Source organism: Xenopus tropicalis, chromosome 4, assembly GCF_000004195.4.
Source record: "Xenopus tropicalis strain Nigerian chromosome 4, UCB_Xtro_10.0, whole genome shotgun sequence".
Taxonomy (NCBI): domain Eukaryota; kingdom Metazoa; phylum Chordata; class Amphibia; order Anura; family Pipidae; genus Xenopus; species Xenopus tropicalis.
The window spans coordinates 74,204,294-74,221,962 of record NC_030680.2 but is presented as its reverse complement, the minus strand read 5'-3'; the positions used below and the strand labels follow the sequence as shown (position 1 = coordinate 74,221,962).

At 40.1% G+C, this 17,669-nt stretch overlaps 1 protein-coding gene across 1 annotated transcript in view; it reads left to right on the top strand.

The window, feature by feature from the left end:
• Positions 1–17,669, top strand: part of plekhg4 (pleckstrin homology and RhoGEF domain containing G4) — an 83,763-nt gene that overhangs the window by 23,526 nt on the left and 42,568 nt on the right. Inside the window, 7 exon segments of the mRNA NM_001134808.2 lie at positions 9,226–9,423; positions 12,096–12,239; positions 12,241–13,885; positions 15,276–15,452; positions 15,827–15,950; positions 16,211–16,304; positions 17,251–17,337. Of these exon segments, the coding sequence (NP_001128280.2) occupies positions 9,226–9,423; positions 12,096–12,239; positions 12,241–13,885; positions 15,276–15,452; positions 15,827–15,950; positions 16,211–16,304; positions 17,251–17,337 (2,469 nt within the window).

The window sequence follows — 17,669 nt, the reverse complement described above, 5'->3', positions numbered from 1 at the left end:
TGAAAAGCAGATCAGAGCAGTTGGGTCACAGGTGTGATCTCATGCCTCTTTTTGTTATTCTTCTGACAGGAACATGTGCAGTTGAAGAGGATCCAGGTCTGGCTTCAACTGTACATGAAGGACCTCAAGTGGTGCGACATGCCACCTGACAATCCTATTGCAGTACAATACTTGTATAGTACAACAAACTGCCATGTTTAGGGGGTATCCGGTGGTGAAGTTTGGAAGGAGGTGGGCTCTGGGGGGGGGGCATATGACTAGGTTTATAAAAATGCTGCTTTTGTTCAACCGCTCTCTAGTTCACTATTTCAGTGACTCTGTTTGCTAGGGACTTATTTATCCTAGTAACATTGCAGTGGTTTGAATGAGAGGCTTGAATATGAATAGGAGAGCTTGAATAGAAAGATAAGGAATACAAAAGTAGCAATAACAAAGTTGTAGCCTCACAGATAACAGTTTTTGGCTGCCAGGGTCAGTGACCCCCATTTGAAAGCTGAAAAGATGTAAACTATAAAAAAAATAATGAAAACCAATTGCAAATTTGTGTCTTTAAATGTTCTTTAAATAAACTTTGTTTGATTGAAGCCATGCTCAGTCTTGTACTGAACAAAGGTCATTTTGATGCTTCCTTTGAGGAAGTAGAGACACTCTATCTCTTAGGATACCCTACAGTGTAATACTGGCAATTTATTGTGCATTAACAAGGATGGTAGTTGAATGGGGCTTTGTTCCCAGTGACGCAGAAAGTGTGGGTTTCTGTGCATAACAGACATAACACAGTGATTCCACTAAGACTTTTCTTAGATCCAAACCGGCGAGCAATAAAAGAAATCAAGCTATGCAGGTGGCTTGACCTTATCTGAAGCTTTAAGGGATTTCACCATTAAAAAAAAATAACATCTAAGCTTTAAATCTTAAAATCTTAATCTTTCTTTGCTATAAAACATATTAATTTGGTAGTTATTTTGTTGGTAGTTATTTTGGTGATGTTTGCACAACTCCAAACATTGTTTGTGAAGTAACATTTTAATAATGCGGTATGACATTTGTTGTCTGGATATATCCCACCAGATTAAGGTATAGGCAGTACAAGTTAATAGTATATTGGCAAAAAGAAAAATATGCAAACAAAGAATGCAGACACTCAGAGCTTTAAAGGAACAGTAACACCAAAAAATCAAAGTGTATAAAAGGAACTACAGTATAATGTACTGTTGCCCTGCACTGGTGCAACTGGTGTATTTGCTTTAGAAACATTGCTATAGTTTAGTAAATGAAGCTGCTGTTTAGCCATGGGGGCAGCCATTTAAAAGAGAAAAGGCACAGGTTACATAGCAGATAACAGATAAGATCTGTACAATGCAATTGTGTTTTATCTATTATCTGCTATGTAACCTGTGCCTTTTCTCCTTTTTCCAGCTTGAATGGCTGCCCCTATGGCTACACATATGGCTACAGCAGCTTTTTATATAAACTATAGAAGTGTTGAAGTGTTTCTAAAGCAAATGTGCAAATTTTACCAGTGCAGGGCCACAGTGCATTGTATTATGATTACTTAAAATCTGTCTTGGCAGAAAATTTCTGTCACTTGGGTAAAAAGGAGCCACAATTCTATTCTCTATTCCAACCTTCTGGGAGGTCTGCCTAGACAAATGGGACATAGAAAAAACCTGGCGTGACACCTTTATGGCCACTCATATGTTATCCATCCATTGGGCCATGGGCTGATTGGTTAAAGGAGAAGGAAAGGCTACCAAAGAGTTAATCTCAAGCTGCAGGCTTACCGTCAGTTGTCTTAATAGTGCTCCCCAAATTGCCATCGTTCAGATGATCAGAAGCCAAACAGGGAAAAAAACGCTGAGCTGGGTAAAGAGGATTCCCATAATGCATCGCTCCTGCAACGACTCTACGACCAGGACTGTAGGCGGCGCATGTGCATATGTCCCTCTTCAGCATAAGCAGGCGCGCTCCCCTTCTGAGAGACCGACAAGCGTCCGGTTGCTATGGCAACGAGCTGTATAAATAGCGCATGCAGCGGCGAGCCGGGGCCATTAGAAGCCGGACAGGCGAGTGCTGGGGGGGAGCTGTGAGTGGGGAGCGGGAGGGGGGTTTGGGGGGGGGGGGCTTGGTACTGGTTGACATAGCGAGTGGGGAGGGGAGAGCAGAGCAGGGACAGGGGGTCGGGGCAGGTGAATAAGGACTCCAAAGGTGCGGGGATTGCAGTGGAGCGGGGGGGGGGGGGTAGTTGGACAAGGACTCCAAAGGTGCGGGGATTGCAGCGTAGGGGTGAGTTAGACAAGGACTCCAAAGGTGCGGGGATTGGAGGGGGGGGGGTTCCGCCGGACAAAGACGCAGGGAGGGTGACGGGGTGCAGAGGCTGCTTTCTGTGTAGTCTGGGAACAGCTACTAGTAGCTCAGCAGGGAGCAGACGGGGGGGGCCCATGCGCAGTAGAGATGTGAAGGGAAAGGGTATGGGCATCCCTTTTTTAAAGATGGCCGTGCTGTTCACTGAAACAAGTATGTAGTTTGTAGTGAGTGTATCTTCTGTTAATTTTTCATTAGGCAAGCCAGAAATATAGCGTTTTTACACAGCAATAGTAGTACTATTTTATAGCATGCTTAATAGATTTTGACTTTCCTTGTCATCTAGAAGACCAAAAAAACAAGCAGAACTCCCATATCACTAGAAATGACAGGAAGGTTTGACTAGCATAGGAGTAGTGATACCACAATCTAGCGCTTGTGATCTTGAAATAGGATCTTGAAATAGGAATGAAACACTTAAGCTACAGAAGCATTTGATGAAAACAACACAATGCTGTTTAGCATGGGGTGGATGAATTTTGCTTTGAGATTGCATAGTAGCCCGTGGCTTTGGAAATAGTGTGCTGGTAGAGGAAATTCTATATCAACAAATACTGGAAGCTATTTCAGAAAACAGACATTTTAAAGTTGTCTTTAAAATACCCAGACCTAAATATTATTGGAAGTCTCTCATTAGAAGATTTTCCTTGTATTCACTACTTTTAAAGCCCTTTTAAAAAGACTGATTAAATAGACAGTGGTAAAGCATTACAGTGTAAATTGTGCAAATTGTTGCTGGAGTGACACACAAACCCACAGTTTTAAAATTAGATTTGATAAGGATAGCATCATCTGTCCATGTTCATTTGCATATGTGACAGAAGAGCCTATACTTGTCAAATTTGCATTTCAAGCTTGTAAAAATCCAAACAATAGTTGCATATGCAGCCTGGCTGTCAGTGAGACAAAGGAGATGCTCAAAGGGGGTACTGAATGGTTAATTCTCCCAGCGTGAATAGTCACTTACTGTAGCTTAACAAAGTAACTTCCACCGTATATGTAAGAGCTGAGGGGGGAGGGGACAATACATTTTTGCACCATAGATAACACACGTACAAGAAGCCAAATACTTTTTGTAGTGGCATAGATTTCAATGTGTGTATGTATATATAAAAACATATATTAACATACATATATAAACATCTAATACGTTAGTTGCGTGTTACACTAAAGGGGTGATTCATCAAAGTACGAGTTTGAATCCCGAAATAGGTAAAATTCGAATTGGATACGATAATTTCTGATGATCGCAAATATCATGAAAATGATTACGAAAAAATTGTATTTGTCACGATAATATCGTATTGGTGATCCGAAAGTCACAAAATTTTTCGTATCCGAACGATCGGAAACAGCGGGAAAACTTTTTTGTCTTTGATCCTTTTGTGCATGTTTTTGGAAGCCTCCCATAGGACCCAATGGCACTCTGCAGCTCCAACCTGGCCCAAGGAAAGTCACGATACCAAAGCTTTAATGAATCCATGACTTTTGTACTCTGCGTGACAGAGTACAAAAGTGTCGCACAAAGTGTTGTGCTTTTTGTCGCAAAGTATGAAAAAGTCGCAGAAAATACGCACAGTACGAAAACTACAATTTTTTTGTATTTGGAAGCTATCGTACTTTGATAAATGAGCCCCTTAGTAGTTAGATCTCTAATCCCTCAAATAATCCTAGGTGTGGCACATTTTGGATGATTTGTATTCCAAGTACAATTTTGCATGTTCCACAAAGTGGATAACGTAGGTTCTCAGTGTCCCTATATCAATTCACACAGACCCATAACACAGAGGGACACCTCTACTGGTACAGTTTACAGAAGTTCCAAGTTCCCATAAATCAACCATATACACGTTGCTGTAACCAATAAATCTGGTCAGAGCTCCCATTGACCTTATCATAAAGGGGACAAAAAAAAAAAAAAAAAAAAATAGGCAGAACTGTTGGGCACCCTGGTTTACATTGTACAAAGCACAACAATATAGGTGGCCATACACGGACCGATTTTTTACTTACAAACGACCGATTCCCGAACGATCCGATGCTATCGTTAAGTTATCGTATAGTTGGTGGTGTACGAACGATCGTCGGCCCACTAAACGAGCCGACATTATCGTCCCCAAAATCGATCGGCCAGGTTTAAAAATTTTGGTCGTTTAACGATAAAATCTGCCAGTTGGTGTGAGTGTCAGACATTTGTCTTTCAACGATTGTTCTCTGCGCATGTCACGATTGCCAGCAGCGGAAGTCAACGACATCGATCGTACGTAGATGTACGATCGTAGGTATTTTACGATAATGATGCGACAAAATCTTTCCCGAATTATCGTTGCCCGTGGATGGCATATCGTATGGGAACTCGATCGCCATACGATCGTTTGTTGATATAATCGTTCATCGCACAACGAGCGAAATCGCCTCGTGTATGGCCACCTTATATCCTGTAAATGCCTCTCTGGCTTGTATTTTTGGTTAGTCCATTCCACTATTGCTTTCATCATTCCCATTGGCTGGTATTCTAAGCCTTTTCTATTTGCACAAGAGCTAAAACACTGGATTCAAAAGATTGTCCATAGTTCTGTATGATGCATGTATGGGCAACATTTAAGTTAACTTAGCCATGTACATTTCAATCCATTACACTGATCTTTTTCAAGGCATAATTAAAAATGTTTGCAGTGGTTTATGTACAACCCAAACTCTTGCTTGCTGCAAAGTCTTCACAGGTACCTGTTTGACAGGGTTATCTGAGGATAGTAGTTTTACCTCCTATGGCCTGCCTACCAACTCTTATGATAAACAAGTGTCTGTGGAGCATGTGTTTGGACAGCTGGAAGAGCCTATCCTCCAAGCTATCCTTTTTTACACTCATTATGTCTGGCTGTGTAAGGGTACCCCATGTTATTATTATCCACACTCCACCACAGTGCTAGCAGGGAAGTGTTAAATATGCTGCTTTGTCCCCACTGCTTCTGCCTTGTCTCCAGCTTCACTGCAGATATAGTCAGACATTCTGATAAGTGTCTCTATGAAGATTTTTATTTTGCCTGTCTAATCTCTGTTAATAGATTAACATTGCAAGAATAATGTCCTCACTAAAAAAAGAAAATAGAAAACTTTAAAAGAGAAATAGAAAATATTTAATGGAAGAGACTGCCTGCCGCCAGAGAAGTTAATAATAATCAACTAAGAGTTATATGCTTGTAAGGGCCGTGATAGACGGGGAGATTAGTTGTCTGCAAAATATTTACCTTGTTGTGGGCGGCAAATCTCCCCGATATGCGTTCCCACCGGCTTGAATGTAAATCGCCGGTGGGATGGCATATGCGGCGCTGCGATTTCCCGAAATCACGGAAGTTTCCTCTCAAGGTGATACTGTATCACCCTTTTTAGTCAGCTCCACCAGATATTTTTCACTGCAGATCTTATTGTCATGGAACTCAATTGTAGTTCTACATTAATGGCAGGGCAAATCTTTGGGATCCTGGTTATATATCCTCTTTGAAATGTGAATACTGGTCCATTATTACTATAGCATGGGGTACAAACAGTATATGGGGCAAGCCAAACACACGCTTTACTGCAGATTTTATACTTGCCTAGAGATGTACTCTACCTTAACATTTCTGCATTTTTCAGGAACACCAGAGTTTTATGTTAATTTGTGGAGGGACACACAACTTCTCCCATCTGCACGCTGACCCCATTAACTTTTCTTACAAATCCATTGTAACACTGACTGCCAATAATTAATATGGATTTAGTCTGCACACGCCTGCTCTCCTCCTTTTCTCTTAATTATTTAAGTAAACAAAATTAACTATAATGTTATTACAGCTTGTTCTTTTGTTTGAAGATGTCACCCGTGCATGGAGATGTGTGGCAGGAGCAGCTGAACTGACACCCTAAGTATTATATATGATCAAAACTGCTAGAATGCTGTGCTAAATAGAGTTAGCCTCCCAGAGGCCTGGCAATCTTAGTTTGGTAATATAAATTTAATTTGTGCTTTAAAATGAAATAACAAGTTGTGGTTATATTCAGTAAGGCAGCCACTGCTGAGCGAGCAAAAATGTGTTAATTTATTTATTTTGTCACCCTTTATTTGTATATATAAAATGTGACTTGGGCCAGACTGGAAACAGATTGCAGGCAATCAGAGCATTTAAATGTTTACAGTTCAAATGCCATCTTCAAGATTTCAATCAAATATATCCTATGAGAAATATATTTTTATACTATAATTTCTATTTGCAGTCTGTTGTCATTATCTCTTTAGATACTAGGTTCATGGCGCACAGGACACAGGATACTCGAGTATAAGCCAAGTTTTTGAGCACTAATAATGTGCTCAAAAAGGCACCCTCGGCTTATACTAGAGCATATACGGTTATATAGAGTATATACGGTTACGTTCTCCCGGCCGTGCGCTCGCTCGCACCGCCCACCCCTGGACATATGTTTGCACTCGCACACACCCCCCGTGGACGTATGCTTGTGCTTGCTCGTCGTTGTTCTGTCTACTGCAGGTAGAAAATACGCACCAAGAACTCAAACATATATAAATAAATGACAATCCCTGGTAGGTTAACTCAAGGATTGCAGTTGGACTGGCAGCCATTTTAGAGACAGCTGCTTTGATTGGTAGATAGGGCTTGTATGACATATCAGTGACTTCTACTATGGTCAGACTAGCCCTGATTCCCATTTATATTCTCATACATGTATACCTAGTCTGATTTTTTGGGATCCTCTGCCTCATGCTGTTAAGAAATTAAAAAAATAAGGCTTTCATGCTCTGTTTATATAATGGATTTTGTAGTATGTAGTTTTGTCGTGTAATAAATAAAAAAAACCTGTTTATTTGAAACTAATTTATTTCACATGGCTCCTTTAGAGATCAGGCTTATAAAATGTAGAAACCAGAAGCGTGGCATGAGCAGTTTCATACTGTTCTTTTATCCACATGCAGTTATGTGTTGGGCATACACTGATTAAATGATCATTAATAACCTGCATAGTAAACAACAGCAATGAGAAACATGTTGCTAGGGTTGCCGTGTTTGCCGGAGGCTGAACCTGAACAAATGGGGGTGGGACAGTGATTTTGGACAAGGGTATGATGACATCAGAGGCAGTCACAATGATTTCAGTTGGATTATGATGCCGAAGTGGGGTTATTGCATCATTAGATGCTATTGGCTTGATTTCTGTCCAGTTTTCTCAGTGTTTTAAACTGGAGAGAAAGTTTTAAACTGGATAGCCCTTTGAAAAATTGAAACCGTCTGTTCAAATCCGCACGAGTGGCAACCATATCTTTATCTATATTCTGCTTGATGAGTAAGTCCAATCCTTTAATTTAATTAATTAATGGGATCTATTATACAGAAATCAGTTATCCAGAAAGCTTTGAAATTCAGCAATGTTAATTGATTTGCTTTTTTTTGTTGTTGCTGTAATGATAAGAAAAAATTGAACTTGATGACTAGGGATGCACTAAATCCAGGATTCAGCCTTTTTCGGATTCGGCCGAATCCATGGTCCTTGCCAAACCGAATCTAAATCCTAAAAATTGCGTGACTTTTTGTCAAGTAAACTCGGAAGTTGAATATTATTCCAAAATTTTCCGACATTTAACCCTTCCAAAACCTAATTGGCTTGTGCTAATTAGGATTTGGTTCGGTATTCACCCGAATCCTTTACAAAGGATTCGGGGGTTTGGCTGAATCCAAAAAAGTGGATTTGGTGCATCACTAATGATAACTAAACCATGCTGAGGTGAGTATCTTAAAGGGGACCTCTCACCTCAGAAATAATTCCAAATTTATTTCTACCATGTTAGTTAAGCAAAACAAACTTCACTCACACTATATAAAATTTAAAAATCTTGTTCCCTTTAGTCATGGAATTACACTATTATAGCAAGCAGGCAGGTGCCATTTTGTGGACACTGTTATTATGACAAGCTTTGCATCATGCTAAAATCTGGTTTATTTGATAGAATGGAGGACCAGAGGCCCATACTCCTGCACTGCCTACACAATTAGATGGTGAGGAGGGAGGGGGAAAGTGAGATGTGCAGTGACATCTAGGTTGTGCTGAATGGAAAGTTATTGTCTGCTCCGCCTCTATGCCTGAGGCATAGAGGCGGGGCAGGCAATATATGATTGACAGCTGGGATTTTTAAATGCCTTTATAATTGGTATGGATGTGTTTAATAAAAATAAGAATTTGGTTTTCATGTTTAATTTGAAATAGACTTTTATTATACAGCTTTTTATGTCTGGGTGACAGGTCCCCTTTAATATTTGTTTTTCTTTTATTAGCCAGATTTTTGTTCGTGTTTCACAACTCTGAAAACCGAACAGACCATTGAGACCCGAACAGGCCTTAGAAAAACTGAACTGTTCAGGTCAAAACCAAACAGGTGGCAAGCCTAGCCAAGCTTAGAAAGGTATTGGTTTCATGAGTTAATTTGGCAACCTGTTCAAAGACTGCGGTTTGACTTTACACCAACTCTGCCCTCAGAATTTGTTTCCAGTTGCCCATCAAATGGTTTGACCTGGCTGTGTGTTGCCTTTATAACCAAGGGTCCAGTTAATCTGGTTTCTTATGTAGATTAATGTTTAAATCCCTTTGACAACCAGAACATAAAATCTGTATATGGCATTTCTTTCTTAGGTCAGAATGTAGTGAAGTCTTCTTCACAAGTCTTCTGCTTTATTTTCTATTTACGCACATATTTACCAATGTAGACTTGTAACTGGTTTGCATATGTAGTCCATTCGGGAGGTGATCAACTGACACTGCTGACTACTTGCAAAAACATATATTGTTTACTTTTTAATGTCTCATCTATTGCAGGATTCCCAGTCTTTAGATGGCTGCATCCAGAAGACGCTCTCATCTCTTTACCCACCCTTCGAGTACACAGCAGCTACTGTACTCTGCCAAGTCTTGGATGTAGTGGAGAAAACTTATCGTGGGGACGGGCTAAGCTATCTCATCGATTTTCTGATTCCTGCAAAGCGTGTTTTGCAGAGCCTGCAGCAGGAAGCTTGTGTAAGTAAGGTTCAGGGTAAATGGGGACTGTGTTTTGTTCCCATCTGTGTAGTTGGATAAAGCATTGGCATTGGCCCTTTTTCAACAGTACCTAGGCAGGGTTGAACTGGGCCACCGGGGCACCGGGAGAAAAACCGGCGAAGGTAAGTTTAAATTAGACATGCACGGACGGTTGTGGTGGGTGTGAAGGCCACGGCGGGGGGTGCAGGGCCCACCGGGGCTGCTGTCTCATTAGCCCCTGCACCCCCCAGTCCAACCCTTCCCCCTACTAGAAGAAAATAAATCCCTGCCAAAAGAAAACTAAGAATTTTAAACAGAGAACATTTACAAAGGCATGTACGGAGACTTTGCTATTAAACTGCTTTTGGTATCTTTAGTGACATGCAGATTATAGCAATTTTATTTTGCTTATCTTCCTATTTTAAGAATAATTAACATTGGAAATTACATTTTATCACCACAGCATAAATTGGAATTTTCCAACACCTACATTATTAAGCGGATGTAGCTGCTTTGTTATTTTCTGCTGGGATTTAAAAAGCTGTTTTGAAAGCACAGCGTCTTCCTATCTAAAAGTATAATAATGTTTCCCATATTTTTAGCCCACCTGGGGGGTCTTCCCTTTGAAAGTGGATCCTTTACATAAGTTGAAAACAATAATCTGCAGTAAAGTTGTCGGATGCAGTGAATAAAGGTGACCTTACACGGGCTGATTGTAGCTGCCAGTATCGGTCCCTTAGACCGATTCGGCAGCTTATCAGCCCGTGTAGGGGCAGCAACAAGGGGCATGCCTGACAGATATCTGGCCTGTAATTGGACAGATATCGATTGGACAGGTTAAAAGATGTAGTCGGATCAGGGACCAGTCCCCGAACCGACTGCGCCCATTGCCGCCGTTATAATTCAATCGTTTGGCCCCAGGGCTAAATGATCGAATTTGCCTACGTTTGCCCAATATCACCCCCCCTGTAGGAGGGGATATCGGGAGAAGATCCACTCGCATGGCGACCTCGCCAATCGAGTGGATCTTAACGTATATGGCCACCTTAACAAATGGAACCTGCAAACCTATCATGTTAACACAAGGAAAATGTATGGTTGTCACAAGCTAAAAACTGTCAATATAATTTGCATTTAAAGGGAATATACATGAACTCGCTTAGTTGGCCTTATGTCAAAAAAGTGCATGAACTTCCATAAATAAATAAATATAATTTTTTTTTTTTTTTTGTTACACAGTCATACTTGATTCCACAGATTGAAAGGAAACCATGATAGTTTGCCTGTAGGGACCTCCCCCTTAGAAACCCTCTTCCTCGCCTCATTTTATTGTGAAATGATAGATTTGGGGCTTGAAGTCCTGTTGCTTTCCAGAGAATCAGTGGAACACCTATTTCGGAAAGCAGAGGGACTTCATGTCTGAAAATCCATCAGCCCCGAATGGAACAAAGTGAGGGAGGGGTTGCATTGCACAGAGAATATGTATTGTTGGTTCAGATAGTGTTTTTGCACCTTTCCTACAAAAGCCTAACAGAATGAGTTTATGTCAAAAAGCGGGGTATATTTTCACTTTTATGAACAAATGAAAAAAATGTTTTTTTGAAATAAACTGTCACATTGTTTGCTTAGTGTGATTGAATTTCTATAAATGCAGTTAAAGAATCTGCATTAAAGATATAACTTATGGAATGTTTCAAAAGAATATAAAAAGGAGACATATTGTTTAAAAGAAAAAAAAATGTGCAGTGCATATTGTTTTTAATATAGAAGGAATTTGATTCCAAAGATGTTTCATCCTGATCTGTTTCACTTCCTGTTGCGTCTTTTCCCAGGCTGTGCAGACTGGTGTATAGGAACCAATCAGCAGCTAGATGGACCTAACAGGGAACTGAAGCCTTAATTTGCTTGCGTGACTGCAGGGCTGTGATTGGCTATCCCCCTCCTACTGTGCTTTTGGTAGGGATAGTTAGACCACCCACTCCCTCATTTAAAACATGAATAGGGGCCATATCAGATCCATTTTTAAAGTTAATGATATTTTTTGGCCCAGAGTAAAGGGTTATACACATATTATTTATTATAACTTTAAAAATTAGGGGTGTTCTCACATATACTATGTGTCTCCTTTAATTTATGGAACTCTAGAAATATACTGATAAGTAGTAATAAGCATATCCTGTTGCCATATAAGAAGATAAAGCTGATAACAAATGATTTACCTTTAACTTATATCTATATATCATGATTTATGTGTTCTTATTTGTTTTTTTTTTCTGTATGTTCCCACATACAACGTACTGTGTATATTCATGGGAAGAGAACCTTCTCTATGTGTTTGTATAACCAGGGCATTTATTGTGCTTTTCTCTACACTGCATGGTACTGTTGTTGCGACGGCAGTAAAGTTTTGCAAATGGTGCATACAAATACAAACATGCAGGAGGTTGCCAAGTTTTTTCCAAGTGTAGTTTAATATGTTAGAGAAACTTACAGGTTGAAATCTGATCTGATACCCTGTTATCAAATGTAAAGCTCAGGAAGCAGGTTAGTAAGTTGGCAATTTACACATGCAGCATAGCTTCTTACTTTGTTATTGCAAGCTGTATTTGCGAGACATGGAATTTATCTGTCCTGTAACATTTTTTCTCTCTCTCTCTCTTTTTGTCTAACAGTTGCAGTATTGTGGGTTGCTATTCAGACATGCAGGATGGCCTCTGTGTATCCATGAGAAGATTGTTCTTCAACTAGCATCCATAGATTGGAGACTTCTTCAGCCTGGTGATTTTTACTTCCAGGTTGTGCCTTACTTAAGAAAGATGCCTGGCACAGGATTATCATAACATTGAGGAGCTGGTCCTCCCAGAAGTATCCTACACATCAATTTTCACCTTGGAATGGTTAGAATTCATCAACTCAGGACGAATGGGGACATCTCTGGAGAACTGTCTCCTGATGTGTGATGACCAGATCTTTAGGGTTCCCTGGGAAAGGGTTGTTCATCCAGAATTTATAGATAAAGCACAGCCTCCTGATGAAAATGCTAGTGACAAAAAGACAACTGGATTGTACCTGGAATGCAACAATGAGATGTCTCAGCCTCTGTGGAGGGATTTGACAGATGAGCATATTGAAACTCCTGTTAATGTGGATTATGTCTCAAGTGAAGCTTCTTCCACTTTGGATACTGAGTTTCAAGTAAAAACAAGCATGTCATCCAGTGAGATTGAAGGAGAGTATGTACAACTGTCTGATATTTCAGTGCCTCGTTTAGGGCCTCAGATGGGGTCCCTAACACAGTCTATAGCCTTAAATTACAAAAGCCAACAAAAAACAGTTGCTCAACAGACCCAAGATAAACAAAACCAAGTTGTTTTTCTGGACAGTAGAACTTATAAAACAAGTGTAGTTTCCTCAGATATTATGCCAACACTTTGTTCTCTGCAGCCTTCCACTAAAGCAACTTTTTCACATAAACCTACAACTCAACAGAATATCGATGTTCAGGACAAAATTGTGGACTTGGCCTTTGGAGAATCTATATCAAAAAAGCACTTGAAACAAGAATCTTCTTTCTCTGCTGGTTCTATAAAGCATAGTTTTGTTGAAACTTGTATTACCCAAAACAATCATCAGAAGCATGAGGACATTTCAGAGATTACTGTTCCAGGAAAGGTCAGTGATACTGGAGATACTGATAAGTGCACACAAAGCTGTGAACAGCCAAGTTTACAGGGAGGTAATTTTAGCACATCATTATCGTTCCAACAGGAAAGCAGAAGCCACTTTATAAATGGCACTGAGGATGTCAGAGTGGTGACAGATGCCTTACAAGAACCTCCTGCAGAGCATTCCAGGCCACAAGAGACAGTGTCGGTTGAATATTTTCAGTCTTCAAACAAAGCAATACCTAAAGACCTTATTCATTATACTATAACTGATAAATGTGACCAAAGTTTGCCTTCAATGGATACAACAAAGTGTCAGTTTGAGGAACAAAAATCTAAAGAAAACACAGCTGATACAGAAGAAAGTCCCAAAAATAGAAATGCAGGCAGCCATATTTATTCCTCAGCTGAGTCAAGTGCCTTTGCTGTTTCTGTGTTACAGGAAGGGAATAATGTCTTAAATCTAGACGTTTGCAAAGAGAGTGGGGAGCAGGTTGATGGTGTTAATAAAGAACTGGTCAGCAGAGATTTAGAGAACATGCAATTGCAGAATGCGCTGTCTGTAGAGCAGAGAGAGCAGGAGCCTAAAAGTGACTCCCATGGAAAGATTTACACTATGTTGAACAGTGAACAAGTGGGTACACATCTCTCTATGTGTGTGTTGTCTGGGTCAGATAAAGTACCCCTGACATTAGAAACTCTTCATGAAGTTGTAGAAGATGAGCAGGACCTCGCTGACTTTAACAGTGTATTGAGCAATGGTGAATTGCCACCTTCTGAGGATATTTCCAAAACAGGTAACATTTAGTTTAGAAATGTCTTTAAATTGTGTTTTAACAGGTGAAAGAGGCAGTAGACACTGTGCTCACTACTTTAAGGGCTCTGGCACACGGGGGAGATTAGTCGCCCGCGATAAAACTCCCTGTTCGCGAGTCTTTTTCGGCGATTCCCTGAAATTGCCCCGCCGCGTCTGCCATCCCGCCAGCGGCTTACATGTTCGCCGGTGGGATGGCAGGGGTAGGCAACTCGGGGTGATTAGTCGCCCGCAAACAGGGAGTTTTATCGCGGGCGACTAATCTCCCCCGTGTGCCAGAGCCCTAACAACTTCTTATGATCTTTTTTTTGTTTTTGTTTTGTGGTCCCTTTGCAGGAGGCATGGGATAACTGAGTTTCTTTCACTGTATTGTGGGAGAAATTGGTCCTTGGTACAGTTGCTACTAATTTTGCTACCTCCACCCTTTGCTGTGGATACTTATTCTCTAGGACCCATGTGGAATTAATATTCCCTCACAAAGTTAAGCCTTCAATTTCTCCAGGTGTTTTGTTTCTCCTGCACACCTGTTTGTTAGTGCTGTCATTCTTGGGTTATTCATTTTTATGCCCACATCCTGTATACATTTTCAAATGGTTGACAGCTCCCAAACCGTATGGCTTATTCAGAAATACTCTTGTAATCCTCAAAGGGCTCAAGCTGGTCTGGAGTCAAGCAGCTTCCTCTTTCAAAGTGCACATGTCAAAGTTGGGAGGTTAAAGGCCTAAACTTGGGGAAAAAACATTTTTAATATGTCCATCATGTACTCTCTAAACTGGTATTGTTGAACTGCAAACCTTAAAATACCCTGTTGGCAGTTATTTCATAGAAGCTTGGGGAAAATGTGTTGTCTTCCACACCATAAAACTTGTCACGCCCCCTTTTCCAAATCACCCACTATTAATTGTAGGAACTTGAGAATTGTTTCCCTAGTCCAAACTGACTAATATTTATTGTATTAGTCATGATTATTAGCTACACAGGGCTGATTCTCAGCCTGAGGAAAACTCAGGTTGAGAATCAGCCTCTATACTAGCATTAACCTTCTTTGCCTGCACTTGGAATTATTACTTTGGCCCTGGTGGAGGCACAAGCAATGACTTTTTTGGAGGAACCTCCACGTGTGCCTGTACTCAGGCCGATGTAATGATTCCAGGTGCAGCCAAGGAAAAAGCCCGATGCCAGCATAGAGGCTGATCTCTGAATCTATGAATAAGCCTCATGTGGCATTAGCCCTAGCTGTTTTGTCTTAAAGACAAATTTTCATGTACTGATATTTTTGGAAATATATTTTCTAAGACTGTCTTTAAATCTATACTGCTTACAAATACAAAGTTTCTGGCAGTCACCAATTTAGATTCTTCTTATATATTTAGCTTTAGGAAATCTCAAGGACCAGGAAGAAAGGACAGATCAAGATCCACAGGAGAACTGTCAGCAAAATATGTGCCAAACACCTGCATTGTCCAGGAGAAGTAATGCTCAGCCCCTGACTATAATGGCTCAGGATGTGAATTTAGAAGTTCTGTTAAGTGAAGTGGTATATTTGCCCGGTGAGTCACTTGGTTGGGAAACACACAATTTTGACAGCAAAGGGGTTACAAAAGGTGCATGACTGATCTCCCATTCTATATTTTCAGTATGTCACCAGTAACAATTGTGAGCCACCAGACGAAGAAAATTCCTTCCCAGCAGCAAATATATTTACCTGAAATCTGTACCTGTATTTATGTGGCCTATATAAACCATAATCATAGTCAGTAATAAGCCACTTTGAATTTATTAGAGTAACAGCCAATTACCACATGCCAGTGGTGACATTCAAGGGGCTTGTGTAATCGCTAAGTGTTAAATTTGTCTCTTAGTACTATTAACTTGGTTTCAATCTTAAAAAGCTTATTCCTTTCTCTTCTCTTGCCTACTGTAGGAACAAAGGACAAAAGTGGGCGTGCAGTAATAATAATAAACACGAGGAATACAGCTTGGCTTAATCCACACTGTAATGCCTCAGAATTGGGTCGTTTATTCCTGTACTTCTACAGCATTCCAAGGTAAAAATACAAAAAAGTTGGAAGATTTAGAAGTTAAAAAAAAAACATCATGAGGTTTTACTGTAGCCCAATGACAGCAAATGTTGGTAGCTGTGTTATTTTTTTCCTTTAATCTACTAATTTTGAATTAGTTTGTTATAGAGTTTGGGTTGGGAAACACTGAGTTGACAGTGGAGTGTAATATTTGCTGCTGCCATCATACAAATAAAGTTTAATGATATTAATAGCTTGCTACTTGACATTTCTTCCTGTCATTGAAGGAAAGATTGCAGAAGCCTGGGCTTAACACTGCTTGTGGATTCCCGCCGCTGTTCTCCTGTTCCTGCTCTGTTTAAAGCTTTTCATATAGTGCAGGTACATACAAAGCATTTATTCAGATGTTTGTAAAAGTTTATATTATACTGTTGCTTACAATTGTATTGGTTTACGAAACCCTAAAATGTCTTAGAATTTTAAGTCTAGCAAATAACCCCATAGGCCAAAATTTTGTTGACCTCAGTTTGTACAGGTATAATGTCAGTGGGTAACCCTGAAGTTATCAGACTGCTCTTGCACATACCTAGGGTTTCCATCGGTAATCAACGAGCCTCATACTATTTAGTTAACAGTATTTGCACACCAGTCTCGTAGGCCCCCTGTACCCTGCCAACATGTAGAATGGGGAGTGAAAACAAAATAGCCAGCTCATACATGACTACACCGCTGATTTACCCTGGCCATGCCAATTATGCCATCTCCTCAGCCCATCATCCACCTTGTCAATCTATGAATAACATATTCTAGACTGGAGTATAGCTCTCCTGATGGTGGCCTGCACAGCAGTAAAACCGATTTTCATTTGGTACGTTGGCAACATTTTCCATGAGGCAAGACAAGAACCTTACCACAGGCAGCAATGAGGTTTCATAACCTAGCCCCTTTTAAAATTAATGGGTTCTGCCTATGGTAAATGGCCAACGAAAAAAAAACATGCATTCCACAGAATTGCAAGTAACACCCTACAATGTTTACCACATAAAGTGCAATCTTTCATGCGTACGCTACTTCAATCACCTGAGAGCATCATTGTGGAGTAAAAACTGTGTGTGTCCTTGCTTTAGCTGTATAGATAATTGTACCTATTTAGCAGTGCCTATCATGAGTGCTAAAACAGGATTATGTGCCATTAAATCTGCATGTATTACAAATGCACTGCTGCCAACTTTTGTAACATTCTAAAAGTTATTCGTTATTACAGTACAGGTTGTCCGGTTTATCAGTATTATTCCATTTTATGAATATCTAATACTCTCTAAAACAGGCTGCAGTTCCAAGCTGCATCCATGGTGTTTTGATGCTTGTGGAGAAGGATCTTGCCCTGCATGTGGAGAAGCCTCATGGTATACAGGTAATGCTCGCACACACAGATTTAGTTAGATATCTGTGCCAATGTTAATTTTTTGTGCAGTTTCACATGTCCTTGTTTTACATTTATTCTGTGTGCTGTTGTATTAGCTGTTTCTGTATTTTTGTTTTTGTGTATTAATAAGGCCTTTGAACGTACAAATGAACAAGATCTCTCCAAACTTCCAAATGTTTCTTTTTATTCCTGTATTTTGCCTTGGCATATTAAAAACCAAAGCATATGTTAGTCTTGTGAGTGGAGAACTAAAACCTGTATGCTAGCCTGATCCCCAGAGACTGGTCAATCAGCATAGGCAGAAGTAAGGTCAAAATTAG